At 30.3% G+C, this 25742-nt stretch overlaps 1 protein-coding gene across 3 annotated transcripts in view; it reads left to right on the forward strand.

Moving 5' to 3' along the window:
* LOC118205663 (uncharacterized) overlaps positions 1–24888 on the forward strand; it is a 55750-nt gene extending 30862 nt beyond the window's left edge. The window contains exons 6-11 of one of the 3 annotated variants that reach the window (XR_015042540.1): positions 4483–4507; positions 12250–12301; positions 12494–12587; positions 15835–15950; positions 19242–21513; positions 23839–24888. Coding sequence is in view for 2 of the 3 variants with exons in the window: in XM_035377954.2 (XP_035233845.1) it covers positions 4483–4507; positions 12250–12301; positions 12494–12587; positions 15835–15950; positions 19242–19427 (473 nt within the window). In the remaining variant the exon portion in view is untranslated. Of the gene's footprint in view, positions 1–4482; positions 4508–12249; positions 12302–12493; positions 12588–15834; positions 15951–19241 lie in introns of all 3 variants that reach the window. The other 2 variants (XM_035377955.2, XM_035377954.2) reach the window with 2 other exon arrangements.
* Positions 24889–25742: the final 854 nt, after the last annotated feature.

The raw sequence follows: 25742 nt of genomic DNA on the forward strand, positions 1-25742 counted from the left end.
CTCTAGATTATATCTAAAATAAAACCTTGCGAATCAGATGAGAATTTCTGCTTTGTGAGTGACAGCATACGTATCCAGAAACGTCGTTCTCCAGTTCTCCAATAGGCATTGAGCTCCACTGCGTGTCATCTGGCATATATTAGCCAATGAGCACAAAGCAAGCTCAAGGCGTTGGCCGTTATTTGGATATTCTTTCGTTATTTCGTTCATCTTGTCCTGAATTGTGAGAGTACACGTGCCTTTGGGAAATAGTTTTAGAAATTATCATCTTTTGTTATTTCTGCGAGAAAGGTGAAATACTCGTGCACACTTCAAAAATCGTACACAGTTGACTTTCCTTCCATTATTTCCTCAAGGAAATGTAATAAATTTGCGATGTGTACCATCTGTCGTTGCGATTTTTCTATTTCCCATGGTGGAAGGGCAGATGTTCTCAAACATGTGCGTACACAAAAACACAAGGACAGCATGAGTTGTTTTGAAAGAAACGAAAAATTAAATTTTTCTTCGGAAACAAAAGACCAAAAAGTGATTAATGCAAAATGTCTGTTTTCCGCCTTGGTAAAATCCTAGTATATGGTGCAGCATTGGCACGATTTTTGAAAATTATTGCCAACACCAAAAATGATCCAAAGAACGTCTATATACTATATACTATGTGTGTATATACATAATATATACTATATTTAACTATATATATTTTGTGAATGATCCGTTTACTACTCATCGTATATGTCCCGTTTTTACTGCTCATCATAAAGTTGCCAAAAGTAGCCAAGTCCCGTGTGCACCAGATATTAGGATTAAACCCTCTGCCTTTTTACTGGAGCACAACCTGCCACTGAATGCATAGTATCAAGCTGCAGCTTTATTTAGAAAAATGTTTCCCGATAGTGAAATCGCAAAGAAATACTCAAGTGCAAGGGCCAAAACAGGTGCAGTTGTTAAAGAAATGAGTTTGAAAAATAAATCTTCAGTTATTGATTGCATTAAAACAGCTCCATTCTGCCTCTGTATGGATGGAATAATACCAATTCAAAACTGTATCCAGTTGTTGTTTCTTTTTTTAATCCAGAGTCTTCAGAAATTGAGTACAGTTTACTTTCTGTTCCCACTTTAGAAGGACATTCGACAGGCTTTAATATAGCACAGCTAATTATTAAAACTTTAAAAGAAAATGCAGTCCCCCTGGATAATTGCTTAGCACTTGGTGCCGATAATGCACCATTAATGGTAGGCTTGGAGACTGGTGTTGCAGGCATCTTAAGAAAGGCAAATTCAGATTTGCAGATTATGAGGTGCACCTGTCACTTAGCATTTGAAAAAGGGGCAGCTTCTTTACCAATAAATGTGGATGAACACGTTGTTGATATTTATTATTATCTTGAAAGGAGTTCTAAAAGAAAGGAAAAATTGAAACAGTTCCAACAGCTGCATAATACTGAAATGAGAAAATTTTTGAAACATGTGTGTACACACTGGCTGTCTTAAAAGAAATGCTTATCTAGAATCCTCGATCAATGGAACCCACTTCTTGCATTTTTTAAAGAAGTAAATGCTTCGAGAGTTAAGATAAAAGGCTCTATTGAAAGTTATAAAGTACCTAAAGTAAATGGAGATGTAGTTACTACTTTCATTGTTAAAAATAGGTTTGAGAAAAATAAAAAAATTTCTGCATCATTCAGCAATTCAACTGGCAGTTCTCAAAATAATACTGCAAAATATAAGTATAAAGCTAATACAAATTTCTCTCAAAATAAAAAAAATTGCTCAACACACAAAACATTTTCCGATTACTGTAAGTTTATCTTGTGAAGAACGAATATTTATGTTTTTTTCTTTGGACCTTAACAAAGCTTTTTGCTTTTTTTTACAATTCATTTTGTCATCATTCGATGTTCTTAACACAATTCTACAAAGCAGAATTCCATTAATTCATGTTTTGCAATCAATGATTTATGATCTGTTTAAAGACATTTTTTCAAAGTTTGTAAAACCAGTCTGTGTTTTGTCTTGTAATTCTATATATGATGTGATTTATGGTGAAATAGAAAATCAGAAGAAAGATGAAGATTTGGTAATAGGAGCTGCAACTACAAAAGTAGCGGAAAAACTTTCAGAAGAAGACAAAAATAAGTTTTATCTTCATGTTAGAAGTTACTTCTGTCAAGTATGTGATTACATACTACATAAATTTCCAGTCAACGATGAAGTGATTTTGCATGCTAAAGTTTGTGATGTTTCTGCTCTAGCAAATGCATCTTTTTCTGATATAAGGTACTTTTTGAACAGATTTCCTGTGTTACTTTGTTTAGTCATGAAAGATGATGATATTGATGTTGCTACTGATATACTGCATTCGCAATTTTCCAGTTTATAATTAGAAAACTTGGATGAAGTTATAAAATCAGCTACGATTGACACCCAGTGGAGTTTAATTGAAAAACTGAAAGGTGCTGATGAAATTTTAAAATATGGTGAACTGTCTAGAATTATGTTGGCCATCTTGACAGTCCCCATAGTAATGTGGAGTGTAAGAGTATTTTCAGTGTTGTTGCAAAAACAAGGACTAAATTTAGATCTAATATTAGTGATGACACATTAGAAAAACTTTTATTAGTGAAAGCAGGCCTACATGGCAATTGCTATGAACAAAAGTATGAAGTTTCTTAACGAAAGCGAAATCTGCCACTGTTCATAACATTTGTATGAAAACTGATTAAAGTGTCCCCGCCCCCTTTTTTTTTTAAACGATGCAAGTAATAAAAGTGTTTTTCTATGTCTAAGGTATTTTTGCATTGCTTGCATTTAAGACTTAGTAACTATTTAAAGTTAATTCATTATTAAAAACTATATTTTTTTCATTTAAAAAGTCTTTTTAACATTGTGAAAAATCTTCTGATTTCTTAAAAAAATCTCTTGATTTTTGAGTGTCATAGGTTGGCAAGTATGAATACCGATTCAAAACTGTATCCAATTGTTGTTTCTTTTTTTAATCCAGAGTCTTCAAAAATTGAGTGTGGTTAACTTTCTGTTCCCACTTTCAAAGGACACTTGACAGGCTTTAATATAGCACAGCTAATTATTAAAACTTTAAAAGAAAATGCAGGCCCTCTGGATAATTGCTTAGCACTTGGTGCCGATAATGCACCAGTATTGGTAGGCCTGGAAGACTGGTGTTGCCAGGCATCTTTAGAAAGGAAAATTCAGATTTGCAGATTATGAGGTGCACCTGTCACGCTTAAATTTAGCAGTTGAAAAAGGGGCAGCTTCTTTACCAATAAATGTGGATGATTGTTGATATTTATTATTATCTTGAGTTCTAAAAATATGGAAAAATTGAAACAGTTCCAACAGCTGCATAACAGCAGTTTACAATTAGAAAACTTGGATGAAGTTATAAAATCAGCTAGGATTGACACCCAGTGGAGTTTAATTGGAAAACTGAAAGGTGCTGATGGAATTTTAAAATATAGTGAACTGTCTAGAATTGTGTTTGCCATCTTGACAGTTCCCCATAGTAATGCAGAGTGTGAGAGGATTCTCAGTATTGTTGCGAAAACGGGGACTAAATTTAGATCTAATATTAGTGATGACTCATTAGAAAAACTTTTATTAGCTTAAGCAGGCCTACGTGGCAATTGCTGTGAACAAAATTATGAAGTTTCTTTCTTAAAGAAAGCAAAATCCACCACTGTTTATAACATTTGTACGAAAACTTTTTTTTTTTAAACGATGCAAGTAATAAAAATGTTTTTTATGTGTAAGGTATTTTTGTGTTGTTAGCATTTAAGAATTAGTTACTATTTAAAGTTAATTCATTATTAAAAACTATATTTTTGTCTTTTTAACATTTAGCAACAAAGCATTTAACAAAAAGTCTTTTTAACATTGTGAAAAATCTCCAGATTTTTGAGTGTCATAGGTTGGCAAGTTTGCATATTATTAGATTAAAGCTAATTCTTATATAGAGTAATGTTTTGTTTATCATCATTTTCTAAATTCCTGTCAGTTTCAGATGAAAATTAGTTACAGGCATAAATGTATAATGTAAAAGAAATAAAGAACAGTTCAACTGAATTCACGCACAAATCAAGGTATTATGATATATTACTGCTGACCATAAGAGTAGTGGCTTCCGCAATGCTTAAAAATATAGTACTATCATTGTGTATCTAATTTCAAATACTGCATTAGTTTGTGGCCATTTTCATGTGTCCTCATTTTTAGTAAACATTTCAGTAATGCTGAAAATAATGGTAAGCCGAATTATAGCCAACGTATTGTAATCATTGTCATTTTTATAGTATCGTTAATACTCATGATTCTAGGGCACCATCATTTTAAGGGTGGAATAATACAGAAATACCAAAAATTTTGACTGTGTAAGGAAATAATTTTTCATTTTTTAAAGCAAATGTTTTTTTTTTTTTTTTTTTGAGTGGCAAATTAAAAAAATTAACAATTTCTTCTTATTTTCAGCTGACAGTCAATTTCTACGTTTAAGGTAAGTTTTTATTTGCTGTTTATTTATTGCTTTCTGGTTTTTATTTCCTTTTAATTTTTTGAACCATTCTGTTTCCACTTTTAGACAATGGATTTATATCTTCCTCAGATCCTAAAATATATTCGTTATCATGCGAATCTTGCTTAAATCAGTGGTTCTCAACCTTTTGACTAACATTTACCATTTAAACAAAAATTGAAAAAGTTTAGTACCACACCATTACATGTTACAATGATTATTTTTCAATTTCTCAATAGAGATATTTAAAAAAAAGTATATATATGTAATAGATACTGTAATAGTAGAACGCAGGAAGGTTGTATCTGTAATGAACAGCTAGCATTTTGATGTCGTAGAATGCTGATATGCCGATTCACTATAAGTAAGCAATTTGGCACGCAAGATATATTTAATTCAACTTTTATTTCCACAAACATGTTGCAGCCACAATCAAGCTGGCACAATAATTGTGCCTATTCCAAGAGGTTTACATTTTTGATAACTGTGCAGCAAGAAAGAAGCAGAAAACAGACAGTAGTCCAGCTAGTCCAAAGCGTTTAAAGCAAGTGCATTATGTAGAGGGTGAAGTCTTAATTCAGACTGAGTTAGTTTCGGTTCTCAATGCATTTTGATTGGATAGTTAATATTGCTGTAAAATTACTATTGGTTGCTTGAGTTTTACTTCTGTTTACATCATCAGAATTATTCAAGAGTCGTATGACATAGATTTTTCTCGAAATGAGGCAGTGCAAAAAGAGGTTACTATTTTTAGAATACAGAAGGGAATTGCTTTTTGCTGCTAATTTAATCTTTTACATATTCTTTATTTTTCTTACATATATATATTGCCATTTTCATAACCTATTGGCTATTTGTATTAAAAATGCACACATAAAAAATATTAAAAATTGATTATTCTTTTACTTATCAAAATTTAATTTATAATACTTTAATTTGAAACTTTAGTGTGAAATTTGGGCCTGTTTAGAAGAGATCAGCATCTTTGTCTGGTCTAATTTCACTTAGTTTTAACCTAAAACTAGGATCCACTTTTAATTTCCTTCTGTATTTTCTGTAGAGTACAAAGTTGGTAATCCGGACGTCCATTATCTGGATTGATGTATAATCTGGACCTCAAAGCTACAAACATTTTTTTTTTTTTTTTTTTGTATTCTTTACGCATGCACGTTTAATGTATAACGGATGGTATAATAGGCTAAAATTATCTTTACTGATTCTAAGGCATTTCAGTTAATGTTGCAGATTGCGCTGTTTCTTAATCTTCTGATTAGATTCGGCTTATTATATTTTGCAGACTGTTAGAGCAGTTTTATAAAAATTAAGCTTGAACTTTCGATTATGTCAAAAAGAGTTTCCAATTTAGGAGCTGCCAAAGAATCTACAAAGCGAAAGCATTTTTTGATGTCCATGAAACAAAAAAAGGAATTGCTGCAAAAAAATGGATAAAGGCATATCCGTCTCAAAATTATGCGAGGAGTTATGACATTGGAAAGTCAACTGTATATGACTTAAGCAAAAAGAAAAAGTAACAATGCCCCAATCATGAATCAAATCAATTGACGGATGGCAAAATCTGTAGCATGGTTCTAGATCCAGAAAATACCGCTTCCAATAGTGAAGAAAGTGACAGAGAGGTTACTGAAAACAAAAAAATTTCATTTGACAAGTTAGTCTGTATTCTCAACACAGCAATTACAGGACTTGAATGGTGGAACTTTGCAACTGAACAAGAAATTATGTCAGTTTATAGAATTAAAGAGAAAGTATTAGCACAAAAAACAAAGCAACTTAAACAACTTACATTGAAAGAAATGTTTAATAAAGTAAACAAATAAATATTAAGCTCTTATTATTATTATTTTAATTTTGATACCCTTTACATCATAATTGCTCTTTATTTCATAAATTACGGTTTCATATTTTTAATTGCATAATTTCTGCATGCCATATTTAAATTGATGATCTATAATCCGGAATTGGCGAAGTCCCCACGAGTCCGGATTATGGACTTTGTACTGTATTTATTTTTCAAATATAACATGGAAGAAAATTCTTGTGTTCGAACAAATAGGTTGTGCAGAAACATAATAAAAATTTAATAGCTTTTTTTGAAATGCCTTTAAATTTTTTTTTTTTTTTTTTTTTTTTTTTTTTTTTGTGGGGGGGGTAGTTAAAAGGTAACAAGTGTGTTATTTTTGAAATCTTCAGTGAGAGTTCAATCACAGAAAATTTCTATCAGTTATTCTTTTTCTTCAGGTTTTTTTCAGGCAAACTTTCCAGGTACATTTGAACAAAATGGATTTCTAATCCAATTTTCTTTTTCAGAATCCTCGAGAAAATACATGTTGAAACTATTTATCAATGAAAAACAATGATTGTAATGTCTGGTGCTAATTCTTTTATTTACTTTCAGTTAGAAGTCTTTCTAAAAGTGGTTAAAAGTTTAAAATATTATTATACAAATCTTTATTAGCTCGAGGTTTTTTTTATCATTCTTTGCATTTATTTTACCTCCAATGGTAAATAAACTAATGCTTTGAACTTCTAACCATAAATTTAATTCATTTATCTTTTCAAAAATATCAGCTAAATATGCTAAATGTGCCAACCATAATTCACTAAATGAACATTTTTGCAATTCAAATTTCAAATCACAGATTAAAACTTAAATTTCTGATCAAAAATACGATTTAAAACTTTGCCTGTAGATAATCACCTTACTTCGGAATGTAGCAAAAGCGTTTCATGTTCACCATCCCATCTCTTGGCATAAAATCGGAAATATTCTTAAATTTAGCTTGGCTTTTAATAAAATTAACACTTTTCACAGCTTGATCCGAAACGATTTTCAGGGACTGTTTTTGCTTCATGGTGAATGGTAGGTAAATTTAGTTTCAGGTGTGATTTTTCTTTATTTGAGAAATAACACTGGAATGTTTTCTTGTTAGAGCCCAAGCTCCATCACTGCATAAGGTAATGCACTTATTCCAAGAAATATCAATCTCAGTTGCTCTATCATGGAGTTACAAATGAATACTCTTCGGCAATTCATTTATCTTCTTTGAAACATGTATAAACTAATAATTGAACAAAGTTTATTATATCAATACTTTCACGCATTTGCATCACGAAATACACACTGTTTTATTTTTTGAATGTCTCTTTTGCCATTTCATGAATTCGTCAACTTGCTGTATCATTTGATAACAGAATATTAAGGTCATTATCTGCTTTTTCGTTCAATACTGTTGAAACCTTTAGCTGCTGGTAATATAAGGTTTTCTCTAATAATGTGAGCCTGCACACTCTTGGCAGTTCTTAGGCTTACTAGGTAACTAGCTTCCAAAGCTTTTTCATTTAAAGTGACAAATCCTTTCATTATTTTTTTTTTTTACTATTTTTGAATTCCGATAATTTCCTCTTGAAATATGCTTCAGATTTATCCTTTAAATTTGGCATACTTAGCTTCAAGATGTCTTTTACGAAACGCTGATTTCATACTTTGATTGGATAATAGTTCACCACAAATAAAATGATAAATAACTTTCACTATATTTGTTATAAATAATTTTTCTTTTCAGTATTCTTTGTGCTATCCTGGATCCATTGCCTGTGAATCATAACTTTTCTGCTTAGTCAGTCTTTTCTATTTTGAAAGTCTAGGTTTGTTTCATTATTTTTCACAAATATTGAAATGCACAATATATTACAAACGATGATATTCCCAAATCAAAAAATAAGGAGTACAAGGCAACAAGAAGGACAAAATACCTGCTTTTAATTCTAATTGAAAATAGAGAGCAATATGAGCCCAGAAATAGTTGCGACATAAAATGCAGACATGCTAATAAATCGATCAACTCTAAAAGAATGAATCAGATACTATTATCTTATTATAGGAACTTGTTTTTGTTTCCTATTAAATACAACATCTATTTCTATTACTCCTTTTAAAAACATCATTTATGACAAATTTTGTAATGTCTATGGCAAAAGGAATATTTGTGAGTGTAACAAGAGATTACTTCACTAAAGTCTGAGGGGCTCAAAGCTCAAATCGCATAAATTTGCAAAACTTAGAGAAAAAAACAGGATGTTAGTGTATTTAATTTCTGAATTTAATAGTTAAAAATATTTTGTTTCATCGCATAGAACCTAGTTTTGTCTTGCATACTACCACTGGTTGAAAATCGCTGCTCTAAATTATTCTGAACAATGCCATTGTTTTTATTAGTGCACATTTTAGTGAAAGGATTTTTCTTTTTACAATATGATAGGGATAAATAATAAAATTTAATCTGTATTCTGCTACTTTTCAATTAATTAATATTATTAATAAAATAAGTTAAACACTTTGGTCACTGTTGTCACCAATTAGTACACAAATGCTAGCTTGAATTGTTAAACATTAAGATTTTAGTAGGTATATTGCGACACATTTTTAAGATTAAAAAGTTGATTATATATATATGTATATATATATATATATATATTTATATATATATATATGAATATATATATAGCCGACAGGGACACTTAGCCGACAGGACACTTAGCCGACAGGACACTTAGCCGACAGGACACTTAGCCGACAGGACACTTAGCCGACAGGACACTTAACCGACACGGACACTTAACCGACAGGTCATTTAGCCGACAGGACATTTAGCCGACACCGACAGTTAGCCGTCAAGGCATTTAACTACTTGACACTTAACTATCAACACGTTTATTCGACAGGACACAAAGCCGACAATAACGTTTAGCTGGCACATACCCAATAATTATTCAAACTTACTATCAATTACAAATTTCTCGACTACTCCGTAAGTTCAATATTTAAGTTATTTTTTCACTATCAGTAAAATTCATTTTTCGATTCTTAAAGATCTCATATATACTTTTAATTATTGTGTTAATTTAGCATTGTTTGATATGTATCCATGGACTTTATAAGAAATAGACCAATACAAATGGATTTTCTCCCTTGCCTTGGCGTATTGCCAGCTGTCACCTTGACCACATCTGGAGGAGTAGGGATGATTTGCAGAAACTTAACAATAGTTGGCTATCGCAGCGCGTATAATTTTCAAGAAAAAGCTGGTGATAGCACTCATTTCACAAATTAGAATTTTTAGATATTTTGATTTTTAAAAATTTAGCATATTTATCAAGCATAATTAACGTTTCAAATAATTATAAAGCTATTGCGTGCTTTCAGGGCTGGATATTTTTTTAGCTTTACCTATGCTGTAAGGAAATTTGTATCTCCTTTTAAAAAATAATATTTTAAATCTGAACTAATAGAAAAATTCAAACAACAATTTTCTCTTACAATTTTTATGCTTTTTATTGGTGTAAATAAGTAAAAAATACTAAAATCGAAAAAATGAATTTTTGAACGTTTTTGGTTAAAATTCTTATTTGTACTGCTTTTTTAAAAGTATGTCTGAATATTATAGCATAATATTCTACAAAGGAGTTTTATTTCAATAATATTTCTAATACATCGTAGGGATTAACACTTTTAACATTTTAATAATTTTTATGCATTTATTCTAATATTAAAAATTGTATTTAACTCTAATAATTAATTGTGCTAGTATTTTATAGTGATTATTTTTTAAATTTATGTCTAGTTCTGCAAAAGTTTTCTTATTTATTGCTAATTTATTTTATTAACCGAAAGGGGCGGCAGCTCAGAAAAGCTATTAGTTTCGTATGTGGTTTACTTGCGAAGAACATGATGTTTAATAAATAAAGGTAACACGCAAAACGTTACAAAAAACGCTCCTTTGGGCATAATATAAAATCAAATCTGAGTGTTTAGAGAGTTTATCTTTTTTTTCCTCATTACACTCAAAAGTTTATGCTCCGAATTTTATGAATTACTAAAATAAATAATCGTTTTGTAATGTTAATAATTAATGATCATATAATCAAATAAATGATCGTCTTGTTATGCTATAATAATTTTAAAAACTACTGCCTGAAAATGCTCATAAAATCAAAGAAAATTAGCAAATCTTGTTTAATTTTACCTTATTTGTTTCAAAGCATCACATGCTGTCAGTATTACTTAATTTTACTTTATTTGTACACAAAAACAAGTTCATAAGTTTTGCGTTTAGAATTTTTACCGTTTTACTAAAGTAAAGAAATTTATACAAGAATTATGCTGGAAAAGCAGTAAAAAGTGCTTTTATGAGATATGTTAAATCCTTTGCAAAAACTGTGACTTTCATAATCTCATCACTTATACAACGTATCACATTTAATAATTAAAAACAATTATGTGATACAAACGCCAGCGGTTTCCGTGTTAAAGTAAGCCAGATCGTCCCTACTCTTTCTTACCGGCATATGTGCGACGCACGCTCCGCCCGCTGGGTTAGTCTATCCCTTATAAGGTCAATGTATGTATCGTGCTGTTTGGTGTATATTGGCGAAATTGATAAAGCGCTGAAATTTCTCGTCAGGGAATATGAATGAAATTTCGAAAGGAAAAAAGAATTTTTTTAGCTAAGTACGGCGGTCACTTAATTACATTTTAATGTGAGATCTTCAAAAATTATTCATAAAGCTTCTTCATTTAATCAACTGGGTTCTTTTGAACACTTACACTTCATTAATAATGTTTCTTGTTTATTTAATGATATTAATTTTCCAATCTCGCTCTTCCAAATGCTTTCAAATTTTTAATACCTTTACGTTTCATTACTATTTCACACATCGTGTTACATTCTTTCTCTTACAAAATCGTTTGGCTCTTCCCACTAATGAAATTTTCTTTCCCTGTCATGAAAAATCTGAATAATGCAATAAAAATTATTGTTATTCTTGAATTATACTTTTTATGGAAACATATGGTGGTGAGGGTTAGTTTAGCAAATATATTTTATTTTGTTATTAAAAACAATTAAAAAAAGTGAATTTTTAAGACAAGCAAAGCTATAAATTATTTGCGACCTGTATAATTTGAAGTTCATGCCACCATTCTTAAGATAAAAATTTTGTAACATTTTATTGACCACGCCTCTCGCTTAAAATACTTACTTAGGTTAATGTTTATAGCCCTAAACTAGTGCATAATGTTTAATTTAGCCCTAAACTAGTGCATAATGTTTAATTCAATGTACACCAAACAGCACGATACATATCAAACAATGCTAAATTAACACAATAATAATATGAGATCTTTAAGAATCGAAAAATGAATTTTACTGATAGCTGAAAAAATTACTTAAATATTGAACTTATGGAGTAGTCAAGAAATTTTGTAATTGATAGTTTAAATAATTTTTGGGTATGTGTCAGTTAAACGTCACTGTCGGCTTAGTAACCTGTTGACTAAATGTCTTGACAGGTAAGTGTCCCGTAGCTAAATGTCCTTATGGCTAACTCTTGGGTGTCGGCCAAATGTCCTGTCAGCTAACTGTCCGTGTCGGCTAAGTGTCCTTGTCGACTAAATGTCCTGTCGGCTAACAGTCCGTGTCGGCTAACTGTCCGTGTCGGCTAAATGACCTGTCGGCTAAGTGTCCATGTCGGCTAAATGTTCTGTAGGCTAAGTGTTCGTGTCGGTTAAGTGTCATGGACCTGATTTACATTGCAATTACAGCTACATATATGATAATGTTTTTTGTGCCTACGTCAAATTATTACTATTTTGTCATATAGAATTTTATTTCAAATCTTTGCTGATATAGATGATTATTTTTCAGGTATTTAGGAGATTATCTTTTTGGAGATGATATAGATGCTTTAGCCACACAGGTAAATATTGTCAAAATTTGAGGCCATTTTGAGCTAAAATAATATTAACCCTGGTATAAATTGAGTAGTACCAGTCCATTTTTGAATGTAGACATTTCCATTCTTTATTCAGAAGTAAATGAGCTTATTCCAAGTATGTATTTGTTTGTGCGTAAATAAGTTTTCTTCGTTAATTTCTGTTTTTCTTAACAGTTATTAAATGAAGCTGAAATTTCTGGGCCACCTCCTCTTCCACAAGAACAAATCAAACAACTGCCAATTATAACTGTAACAAAGGAACACGTTGGTAAGCATTTTGAAAAAATTATTCTCTTTCATTGAATGGATACATGCAGTCTGAACCTTCAGTAAATGGACATTCATCGGACAACAGCTTTTGCCTGCTCATGGGGAGTATCCACTAAGTGGGATTGCACTGATCTCTTGGAAAGTTAAACAAGTTGGAATTGGTTTAAGTATTCACTTGGAAAGAAATGGTCAAGGAAACTCAGAGTATCAAATGCTTCAAAAAGTAAAGGAAAAAAAGTTTGAGTTTTTTTTTTTTCTTTTTAACTTTCAGATCACTTGCTTTGTTCAAGTAATAAAATGTTTGTGTGTTAAGTAAAATCCCATCTTGAAAGGAAATGAAAGGTTTTTTTACAAAGTAATTGCATTTTTTGTACAAATTCTTCTTATATCTGACATAGTATTATCAACCCATAGGTTTCTTTTTCAACTTTTGTTAAGCAGTTGCTCATTCTTCGACATATAAATGCCTTTCTGATGTATAAATAGTGTAACTAGATGTTGTTCTATGTAGTTGTTTTCTCCAATCCAGTGTAATTTTTACGTGTTCAGCTTCATTTTATTATGTAAAATATAATAACTGCCAATATCCATTTATTTATTTAATATTAAGTAAAAACATTAACCAGCATAAATACAGTACAAAGTCCTAGATCCGGATATCCAATATCCAGAATGATCTAAAATCCAGACCCCAAAGCCACCAATGAAATTTTTTTTTATGCTTTACCCATGTGCATTTGATTCCCCTCCCCCCCAATAATAAAATATGTGTCGAGTTCCAAATTTGGCACTGAAAAAAATACCTTGTTATTAAAGAAACAATCATTTTTAGCGTAAGTTGAGTGATCAATAATTTGGCTTGTTAGCTACATATCTGATTCGTATACACCTCAAACCAAAACATTCTACATACAAATATCCTTGATTTTACACCTACTAATATTCTATATCCCTGATGCCAACCTGATCAATCATTATTTATTTTGCTTTCATCACCACATGTTTATCAACACACGACAACTTGAGTAATGACTCTGCAGCCATGCCTAAGCAATTTTTATATACAGTACAAAATCCGTGATCTAAAATCCTGACCTCAAAACCACCAACAAAATTTTTCTCGTAGGCTTTATGCATGAGCATTTGATTTACCCCTCCGCTCATAATAAAACATCTGGAGAGTCCAGATTCTTAATTTCACTTCGACTCTAAATAAAATACCTTGTTATTGAAGAAACAATCATTTAAAAAATGTTGACGAGGAAAAATTTACCAAAACTTTCTTTCCATGTGCTAAAAATAGATTTTGTTGATAATACTCATAGACCTAAAGATTACATTTAGATTATAAATACTTCATTATTTCATAACTCGCAATTTCTTATTTTTAATTTATAATTTCTACATGCCATCTTACTAGATTTAAACTGATGATCTATTATGTGGAAAAATCCGAAGTCCCGACGAGTCCGGATTTCAGACTTTGTGCTGTAATATACAAACTTTGTACTGTAATATTTGTTTCAGACTTTGTACTGTAATATAAGAATATGGTAACCTTTTATGCTGACATTTTGCTTGGCAATGATTGCAGATTAAAATTAAATGCATCAAGAAATGTTGATGAAAAATTTAACAAAAATTTCTTTCCATGTGCTAAAAGTACATTTTGTTAATGATACTCATAGGCCAGAAGATTACATTTAGTGCTGTTTGAGTTAAGAATAGATCATTTGTTATTCACAAAAATTCAGAATCAACACCAGAGATCCTATGGCCGCACCAGGTGGCAGAATTTAGGAAAGGCAAAATTTTTTTTAATTTCGAAAAGCACCAAGCAACAAAATTAAGGGATGACCTAATTTTTAGAATTTTAGGGAAAGCACTGGGACCCAAAATTTAGGGGCAGCAACAATTTAGAACTTAGGGAGGCACTTTGTAGCAGAATTCAGGACCCGCAGAGACTGGTTGAGGCAGTAAGATATCTGATGCCGGCCCTCAATAAGCTTTAAGTATATGTGGGAATTTATTTATTCAGGACTCTGACAAGTCTTAAGCATGTGCAAGGAATAGACATAAGTATAATAAATAACTAAACTAATACAATTCAGGCTTAATTTTCTCAGTGTGCGATAGAAGCAAGACAAAATTTAGCGGGACAACTTGTCTTTTGTCGTCAATCTTGTGATACATAGCCAATAATGTATAGTGGACACTATTAAGCTAGGCTGAAATTATACTTTACTGATTCCAAGGAATTTCAGTTAATATAGCAGATTGTGCTATTCCTTAATTTTTTAGGCTGTTATTGCAGCAGTTTTATGAATATGTTTGAACTTTGGATTATGATGTGATACTGCCAACTAATAATTAAATGTAAAAACAGTAATGAGGGGTGTGAATATTAGTGAAGATGTGATATAATCTAATAAATGAAGTGTGCAAATAAGAATGGTTATTAATAGAGTGTATGTACTACAGTCCAACAAACAATGAAATCTAGTTGAAAAATTGCCAATTACTCAAGGCCAATTTATTTGAAGAAATACAGTTCTGTAAAATTTGTGGCTCTTGTTCACAATAACGGTGTGTTCCTTGTGAGAAATTTTCTGACCATAAAAAGTGATTATCTAATTAGGCATGATTACACACCATGCCTGTTCATCAACATAATGTGATTTATGGCATATCCAATATTAAGAGTCTGGGTTGAGGGGATGAAGGCTTTCTAACATAATTTATATACAGCTGAGCAGGTTTTCAAAGCTCTTTGGGAAATGATTTTCAGGCTTACTTAAATGTCATCCAAGTCAATATGTAAATAACACAAAATACTTTGAAGGCCACATCCTTTAATGCACAGTACCACGTATATATTTTTCCGAGATGCATTCTGGGAATGGAATTCTGGAATGTCCTTATATTATTTGAAAAGATTGAAATGAGCTTGTATTGTAATCAACTCGGTGACTCTTTACATTGTCAGATGACTCTTGCAATGGAGATCCTAACGTTCAGAAGTTCTTTCTGACTCTGGATTACTTTGGAAATCTGAAAGTCTTGTTTAAAAATTATAGTATTTTGATCTGTTTACCTTTGCTGTATTCTTTATGGCCTTCCTTTGTCTATCAGTATGTATACTTCTCATCTGTATTTTTCTTTTGTTATTCTTCTCCAAAAGATATAAAATAGTATTTTCTGTGTGCGAAAATGTTCATAACAGGCTTTATTTTTTAATTTTGTAGATAAAGGAGTACAATGTACAGTATGTATGAATGATTTTCATCCAAGAGAAAAAGCAAAATGTCTGCCATGTGAACACTTTTATCATGAAAAATGTATTACTCCCTGGCTTGAAAGGGTAAGTAATGGAAATTTTTAGGTTGATGTATAGTATAATATAAATGCAGTATCTGTCTGTTTTAAATTCTGGGGTGATTTTCAAAATTGCTGTGCAATAGGTTTGGTATTAAGGACCTTTTCATTCTACTTCCTGCATTTTGAATTGTTTTAGAAGGCATGTACATCCTTGTATTATTGTAGTTATAGAAACAAATTTTAAATTGCAATAAGCAGTGCTGAGTTTTAAAAATTTTGCATGTTATGGAATAGCATGTTAATTTTTATTAATTTTATATATACATCACAGAACCAAAAGAATTCTTTACATAATGGTGAAAGCATTAGAACAAGGGTTAACCAGGAGGAATTTCATAGTTTTGGGGTGGAATGCAGTCAGCTTTTCATTAAGCTGTTAAGTATTTAATTTTAGATTATGAATATAAAAAACTTTTATCCAAGATTTGTCATTTATCAATATTTTATACACTTTCTGTTTAATTTATAAAATATGTTAAGAAACCTTCTAAATCTTGATAACTGTATATACAGTCAAAAGTCGTTAATTCGGACACTCATAACCCGGACCTCAAAGCTACAAACTTTCTGCGCATGCGTCACGTTGACGCATGCGCATAAGACCTTTACGGCTGCGAATATGTGTGTGCGCGCGCGCAAAATACATTTATGAATGTGCATTTATTGTATAACGGATGATATAAGCTAAGCTAAAATTATCTAATTCAGTTAATGTTGCAGTGGATTCGGCTTATTATTTTTTGCAGACTGTTAGAGCAATTTTATAAAAGTAAGCTTGAACTTTCGATTATGTCAAATAGAATTTCTGATATATATTTACTAATACGTAAAAGATCTACAAAGCGAAAGTATGTTTCGAAGTCTATTAAACAAAAAGTGGAATTGCTGCAAAAAAATGGATAAAGGCATATCCTTTGTTTATCTAAACTTTATTTATCTTTAACGCGCAATGAATTGGAAGTTGATCTGTCAGCACTATCCTTATCTTCAGGGCAGATGTTTTTATTTTATTTGGCTTATAATTCCTTACTAAATGTAGTATTTCATCTTGATGTACTCCGTCTTTGATATGATTTAAATCAAATTCCTCGTCATTATAATTCGCTTCTGATAGCGAAGAAAGTGACAGAGGTTATTAAAAATGAAAATATTTCGATTGACAAATTAGTCGGTATTCTCGACACAGCAATTATAGGACTTGAACAGCGGGACTTTGTAACTGAACAAGAAATTATGTCTGTTTATAGAATTAAAGAGAATGTATTATCACATAAAAACGAAGCAACTTAAACAACTTACATTGAAAGAAATGTTTAATAAAGTAAACAAATAAATATTAAGCTTTTTTTTTTTTTTTTTTTTTGTAAATTTTGATACTCTTTAGATCATAATTGCTCTTTATTTTATAAATTACGGTTTCATATATTTAATTTTATAATTTCTGCATGCCATCTTACCATATTTAAACTGATGATCTATAATCAGGAAAAACCGATAATCCGGAATCGCCGAAGTCCCAACGATTCTGGATTAAAGACTTTTGACTGTATTTCTTTTGTGCAGAAATGTCCTTGTTTAAGTGTCACACTCCCTTTGGCTACCAAAGCTCGGCACCACTGCAGTCATAGTGGGCCCCCACTATGTCATCTCTTTTTGTTCCTGCCTCGATAATTGCACTAAAGTAATTCCAATGCCAGTAACTTCAAAAAATTTAACAAACTCACCTAACAACTAAATTAATTGTAAAGTGAAGAAAAAAGAAGAATATTAAACTGTGCTGTTTGTTTTTCCTCTGTGGAAATATACGACAATATTAGCAGTGTGTTTGTAAATTTAGAACAGCTGCATTATCTGTATTTTGAACAAGGGCAAAGCATTATTCTGCATAAGCATTCATTCAAGCATAAGCATTATTCTGCTTCTATGCATATTATTTCTTTAAAGCTAGTTTTGACATATAGACTGAACAATGTTTTTTCTCTCAGCATTTTCTGAATTACTCACAAGGTAAATTATTATAAGCATAAAGGTGTGAAAAACTGAGTTCATGTTAAGTTGAATTTTTACTGTATTTGTGTTTCTATTGCAAAATTTCTACTTCTTAAGCTCTGCTACTTTATAGACTGAACAATGTTTTTCCCGTCAGCATTTTCTGAACTACCCACAAGGTAAATTATTGCGTTCTCATGCCTGCAGGCACAATTTTTACTGTACACTAACTAAACTTTCACTCCTATAAGATCATGAGTTTTCCTCATAGGTAGCTAATCAAACAGAATTTTGTTTAATATCGTAATCATGAATCTTGGGACTAATAAATACTTTTTACTGTGGGCCGAAATTTTTTTTAATGTATCAAATGGGGCAGAGCATGACAGATCTTTTGCATTGCTGCTATCATATACAGGATGTGATTGGAAGAAAACGTCCCTACCTGGTAGAATTTTTTAAAATGGGTCCAAATATGCTTAAAATGGATCCTTTTGGTCATCAACTACTGGTTTAGTTTGGTTGGCGCAGATTATGGCAAAGCACACTAGGACTATCAGCCTAAGGGGATGGATGCCTTCATGGGGGACTGTCAAAGGAAAACTGGCTCCCATACACGTTAAACATAGGGATGACAATTAAAGCTGCCGTGCAGCCAGTCCGTTCACCTAGAATCGAACCCAGGTCAGAACTACCAGTGTTTAGCAATTCTGATGCTCAGCTGCTGGTGGTCCCATCAGGTGACTGACATGTATACCGTTTTATTTTCAAATAAAATTTAGGTATAACATGTTCTTTCCCTTAGCTTCTTTTTTTATCAGTATTTTTATCTCAACAATATCCATATTTCATTTTTAATTTCTATCGCTGTCATAGTCGTGTAAATATGTGTATATTAATTGCACTGTAACAATAGATGCACAATTCATGCTGCTGATATCAGTAGTTTGCATATAAAATCAGGTAGGAAAGAGATAAGTGTTGTTGCACAGGGTTTCATAACAAATGGGAAGCAATTAGAAGGTCCGCATTCGGCATAGTGGGCCAAATTTTGCCAACGTCTGTTCTAGAGCTTAGTTTATTTGTATATACATATAAGAAAATATAGTATTTAAATATGCTATGTTGAACTTTCTGAAAATCAAAATTTTATTAGTTTTCATTCAGAGTTGCACCTGGATTGCAGGTATTTGCTGGTTAAGTGGTTGCAGATTATTGGAGTTCTACTGTAATATGGAAGATAAATGAAACAGTAGCATAATTTCAAAATTCTTTATATTTACAGCATCGAACGTGTCCAAATTGTCGAAAGGTAGTGGATATGCAGTCCAGCAGGAGTAGGCGGTCTCGTAGTTGCCCAAGAACTACTGCCAATTCTGGAAGTTCAAATGCAGAAAGCCGAAGATTTTCCGGTTCCACTCATCTAACAGACTTCGTCAGAACCAGTATGAATCCTTTTCGGTTTTTGTAAATTTGTTTACTAGTATAATTGGTATATATAAATTCTTGTATAAAACGAACATTTTAGTGTTTAAAAAGATGCTTTTGTACAGTTTTTGAAGAGTTTATACCACTGTATTAATTTTAAACCTTGAAATATAGATTCCTAAGTTTTGAAGTTTCTGTCTCAGAAAAAATGAGTTACAAAGGTTTAGTTCCCACCTCCCTTGATATTATCTGTCCTTGTTTGAAAGTGTTTTTTGAGATAATTTTGGTATTTAAATGCATGATTTGAATTTTAATTTTTCCAGTGAGGTGTTCAAAAAGTACAAGATCTTTTTATAAAATCATGCATTCAGCATGTGTAGGGAAAAAAAAAATGTAAAATGTAAATTTATTTTTAAATGTGTATTACTGTGCATAGAATTCAATTTGTAAGTGCCAGGTTTTTTTGTTATACAGGATTTATATGCTTAAGGACTTGATTTTGAAAATCATGGTCTGTCAAAAAAGATTATTTTTAATGTATAATGTATGTTTTTCTTAATAAAGATTTAATTTCTGCAAGTACATTTCTGTGTACTTAGAATGAAAATTTTAAAGGCATTATAACTGTAATGTTTTTGATGTAATGATGCATCAGATTTTTTAATCGTTATAAATTTTTGATTCCCCCCCCCCTAAAGTTTTTGCTGACTTCATAATTTCATTTCCAATTCATTGAAATTATATTTTTTAATTTAAAAATCTAAATGCATCCCTTTTATAAAATAATTTGATGCTTGCATAAGCATCATATTTTATATATATATATATATAAGGAAGTATTTATAAGTAATATTTTTCAAAAGGCATTTTGAAATATTTTCGATGCAAAGAAAGCATGTGAACCCTGTAGTAAATAAAGTTTGTTTCATGCAATGGTTAAATTATTTTTTCACTTAAATCAAGGTGCTAATGTCAGCTGTCTAGTATTATGATGTTTCTAACATTGCAGTAAATTGTATTTGAAGTAATGTGTCTTTATAAACCAAATATTGTGCTGTATATTTTAGAAGCTGTGAGTAATTATATGTTAAAAGGTTTTTTTTTTTTTTTTTTTTTTTTTTTTGAAAAATTGTGTTTTAAAGTAAAAAATTTAGCATTGAGATACAAATAAGGCAATTTCTTTAATTAAATTTAATATTGAAAATTATTCTTGGATCACCTAGTATCTTCCTTTTTTCTTTTTGTTTGACTTAAATAAAATAATCCTGATAATATACAGTGGGTGAAAAATAATTTACTGCTGAAAATTGCTCATAAATGTATCAGTCATTTGTCAGTAGTGATAAAATAACAGTTTTAATTTGAAAGAAGGAATTGAGGTATGCCTGTAATGTTAAAAATTTGAGTGTTCTGGGATATTGCCTATTTGTTTCTGTTTATTTTCTTGGAAATAACTTCCAACTGATTCCTTGTTGAAAATTAAGAGAGCATCATTGCCAGCTGTTTACTGTAGTGATTCAAATTAAAACATGAACATCATGATCTTCTTTGTTCTTCACCGCTTGTAATCATTTCAGGATAAAATTTGAAGACTTATTTTTATTTATTCAAGGACTGCAGTGAATGATGGTCAATCTGTGCTCATTCAACTCAGAAATTGACATTTAATTTAATAGACTCTTCCATGATAAGTCACAGAACCCATGGAAACTATTTTGTACTCACCTTTATCATAGCAACATAGTCAGAATCCAAAAGTTATCTGTTAAGCTGTTCATGGACAATAAGTGAAATGAAATGGGTTAGTATCTTTATTTTGAGTTAAAGATGTTCCAAGATATCCATCTGGCAAAGCATGCGGAATGTTTGTTCTTCAGTCAGCTGGTAGATAAGAAGATGGTGTCTGTTCAAGACATGCCTCATCTTGGGAATTTTTGCACACCATTAATACAGGCCATGATAATTCACTTAATGTCCTAAAATGTGGTTTTCAAAGATGATGGAATATGTGTAAACATTGAGTAAAAAATGTCCTGGGACACCATCTTTCATAAAGACATGATCATTGAATTGTTGTAATTGAACATGGTAGCCATATCACAAAATGAAATCATTTCAGTTCAACCCCTGTAAGTATCACCATTTTATTTTATTTTATTTTATTTTTTTTTTTCCCAGTTAAATAGAGTAAATAATGTAGTAGATAATTTAAAAAGTAATTTTCAATAGGGAACTGTTATCACTTACCAGGTAGTTGTTGGCAATCCTCACTGTTAAGCAAGCTGATGCCTCTGATTTCATATCTTTAATTCAAAGGTGCTTTGTTTTATGAATAGTTCATTTTCTTTATATCAAATATATGTATGTTTGTAAGTGCTTGTTCATGTTTCTAGTGCATAGAAGATCATCATTAGGTTATTTAAACTTTAAAAGGATCATTCAGTAGAATTTAAAAATTTTATGTGAATAAGTGCCTTTTATAATTAATCTAGCACAGTAGTGTACAGTGAAAAGAAATGGTATATTTTAATGGAAACTTTAAATGTTATTGCTGGCAGCAAACATTTTGTCCTGAGCCTATAAACTCATCCTTGGGATGTGTTAAGATAATGTCCTCAAATTAAGGACAGGCTTAAAATCTTTAAAATATACAGCTGTATTCATTTTTTTGGGGGGGGGGAATGAGAAATTTGATATATTGCACATTATTGTGCATTACAAAATAAAATTTTATTCTTACATGCATGCAGTGATATCTTAGATCTGAAATATTCTAGCTTAAGAGCATAAACTGTGATTGTGCTGTTTCATAATTTGAGTAGGTGTGGTAGCTAGTTTGATTCTAAATATAATTAAATTGAAGGGATTTTGAAAGCTGTTGATGAGTAGAATACATGTACAAATAGGCTTTATTGAGCATTCTTTTGCTTGTATTCATTATTAATTGGTAGGCATTGCTGCAGTTATTCTGTAGATTATAAAAATGGCCTCAAGAAAAAGATTTTATTGAAATACAGTGTATTATTGGCCAGAAAGAAATGGTTCAGAGTATTCTAACTGGTGTGATTAATAATTTGATATTGGTGTGTGAGGAACTTAAAATTCTGTTTAAAAAAAAAAGTCTTCCAAAAGTTTCTATTGTAAAATTATCACTAAGCCTCGGTACCTATAAAAGGCAATAAAATTATTTCTCATTGACAGACATTACATTAACATATTAGAAACATAAATTTGAAGAATACATACTCGATTAAACTAGAAAATTTATAGTTCCCATGTTTAATTATAAAATTATTCAAGAATTTTCTTGTATACATTTATTCATCATCACCAGTTTTATCTGTTGCTTTTAAATTTTGTGTATCACTTGGAGAATTTTTTTTTTTTTTTTTTTTTTTTTTTTTCCTTTCCTGTGTGAATAGTTACCGCATCATGCTGACATTACTGTTATAGTTTTATCAGTTGATAGAAAATACGATTTAAATTGCTTTTATTATTTTGTAATATTTGAAATTTTAAAATAAATTAACTGATATTTATTTGTCTTCATTAATGTTAGACATTTGGTTTGACTGGATTTTCAAGCAGGAAAATTTGTTTTACATGCTGCAATTAGAATACTATTTTATTTTTAGATACTAGAGATGTATTTTTTCAGTTTTCATGTTTAAAAGTAGCGTTTTATCATGAACTTTCCGGTGTTTAACATGAGAACTTGGAATAATTGCAGTTATTTAGTCTAGCAAGTGTAAAAATGTCAGTGAGTGTTTGTTATTCATGTAAATGCACAGATTTTATAAATACAGATTTTCTTTTTGTTTTTATTTCTTAGCTAATCTTTGAAACTAGTGAATTGAATGTCATTTTTAGCAAATATTTCTCCTTTTGGGGGGGGAATACTGAATTTTTTCCCTTTAATTATTTCAACTTTTTCCCTTTTTTGGAAGGAACATTGTTATTCTGTTCATCCCCCCCTTTTTTTTTATATTAATTCACTTGAGGAGACTTTCAATTTACATGCGTGAATTATTATGCACTCGTACTTTTAAAAACTGTTTTTCTACCCCCTTCCCTGGAATCCAAACTCAGATTTCTTAGTTAAGTTTAATACTACAAAAAAGCTTAGTTAAAGAAAATAATTTTGCCTTGTTGCTACTTTTATACAGAACTAGTAACATGCTTAAGTGACAATTAAAAAAGCCCTCTTCTTTATAATTTGTATATCCAGACTTTTAAGCAATATAATAAATACTGCTATTCTGTGGTTGATTTTTAATTTTGAAGATATATATAATGGTGATTTATGCAATTATCAATCAGAATATAGGAAATTCTGATAAAAAGATGGTTAAAAATATTTCTTTGCCTAATGAAATATATTATAATGTTAGTTTTTGAAAACTTTAAAAATATATTATTATATTATAGTTCTATTATACTTTTATTATTTACAGGTGGCATTATATAAAATAGTCGAGCATTCATTTTTTTTAAGCTGAAAGTTTTAGTGTAAATATTTAAAAAATTGAAATCTAAGAAGAGAGAAGTATTGTTAAATATATTTTGTAATGAGCACATAATAAAAAATGTAAATATGTGTATGATATGATTCAGTACTTTATAATTATCAAGATGAAGAATTTAATCACTGATTGTTAAATTTTAAAATATTTAGAATTCAAGTATCAATGTTTAACAGATTTATGAATCTTGTTATTTAGAAATGCATGAAATTCATACAGTGAGCAACAGAATTTATTTTCATTAGCAGTCTTAATTTCATAGCATTTGCTGGATTTACTTTTTTGAAGAATGTCTGTTATAAAAAAACAGTTTTAGTATCAATAAGCATATTTTAATTAAAAATGTATGTATAAATAGTAAGATTATCCGACAATGACTGTTTCAGTCATTCTCATATACAATGCGAAGTCTAAATCCAGAATTCTAAACCTGCATTAAAGTGGATCAGATTTATACAATGATTTTGATAATATGAAAAATGTTTTCTATTTTATCATTTGATCTGAGTGAAATTAGATTTATTTAATAAGAATTTTATCATCCTTCACTTAATAAAATGCAGTGTTTGAGTAATATTCATGCAAGTTTGCAATTTCTTTGACACCAATGATGGGTTTAATGTTTTATATTTTTTGCCTTTTTTTATAATAATCTGATTTTAAATTACCACTAATTTTTATTAACATATACATTCAAAACGTCAAAGTGAACAACGTAATGTCAACTAGTAAAACTAGTTGATATTAATTGGTTAGTATTTCTGTCGGTGAAAGTGTGAAAAAAATTCACTGAACACTTTTAAGTGATGTTTCTGAAAATTGTGTTGTTTACTATATCTCCTAGCCTGTAATAATACAGTGATCCATTATCATTAGATTATTTTAAGACAGTGATAAATTTTAACTCCCCCAGAAGTAGCAAAGCTAATTTCATTTCTGGTATGCATTGTTGATGCAGGAATGAATTACATTTATCAAGTACCATTTAAACTATAAAAAGTGATTCATGATATTGTCTTAACTTTGTATCAGAATCAAAATAAAATAAAAAATATGGGATCTAATATCTGTAAAACTTTATTGCATAGAATTTTCGTAAAAAAAATACATTTGAATATTCCTAAGCTGTACTTTTTCCCTTGTTTTATTGAAGACAAATATGAAAACTTTGTAAAATTTTTTAATTATAGTTCAGAAATGAAAAATAAAAATATGTGTATCATTAGCATTTTTATTTAAGATGAAATTTAAACAAAACTTAATTTGTTAATTTTTGTAACAGAAACTTGTGAAAGCTTAGCTGTTATGAAATTGATCTCAAAACATTGTGTCATGGTACCTAATTCTGAGGTAACTGATAATGAAATAGAGTATTTTAATGAAGTTCAGAATTTAGTATATTGTGTTTGGTTTTATAATAGCCTCTTATTTTAGGTATAACAGTTATTTAAATGTTTGCAAAATATCAATGCTGATAATAAATTTTTATAAAAAAAGTCATGGTGTCTTTTTCAAAATTCCTGTGTATTGTAATTAATCTGAATATTAGAATAATTTACACTTATTGAGCGACTGTGCAAAAAACTAAAAGAGCAATAAACAATTAGTTTCAGAACTGGGACCAGTATAAAAAAAATAAATGTTAAAAGAAATCCTATCAGACTATTTTTTAATTGTTTTATCATAAATTTTTATTCAACAAAATTCTAAAAATACATAAACATGTATAAACTAAATTATCTTTCACCTAAACTGATAGCTCAAGATAATAAAAGCTGTCCAGAAAAACATACAGGTAAACTTATTTATTTAATTGCATTTTTCTTTTTAAGTAA

Source organism: Stegodyphus dumicola, chromosome 1 (genome assembly GCF_044657685.1).
Source record: "Stegodyphus dumicola isolate Sdum_Otavi_A_Nest chromosome 1, ASM4465768v1".
Classification (NCBI taxonomy): Eukaryota; Metazoa; Arthropoda; class Arachnida; order Araneae; family Eresidae; genus Stegodyphus; species Stegodyphus dumicola.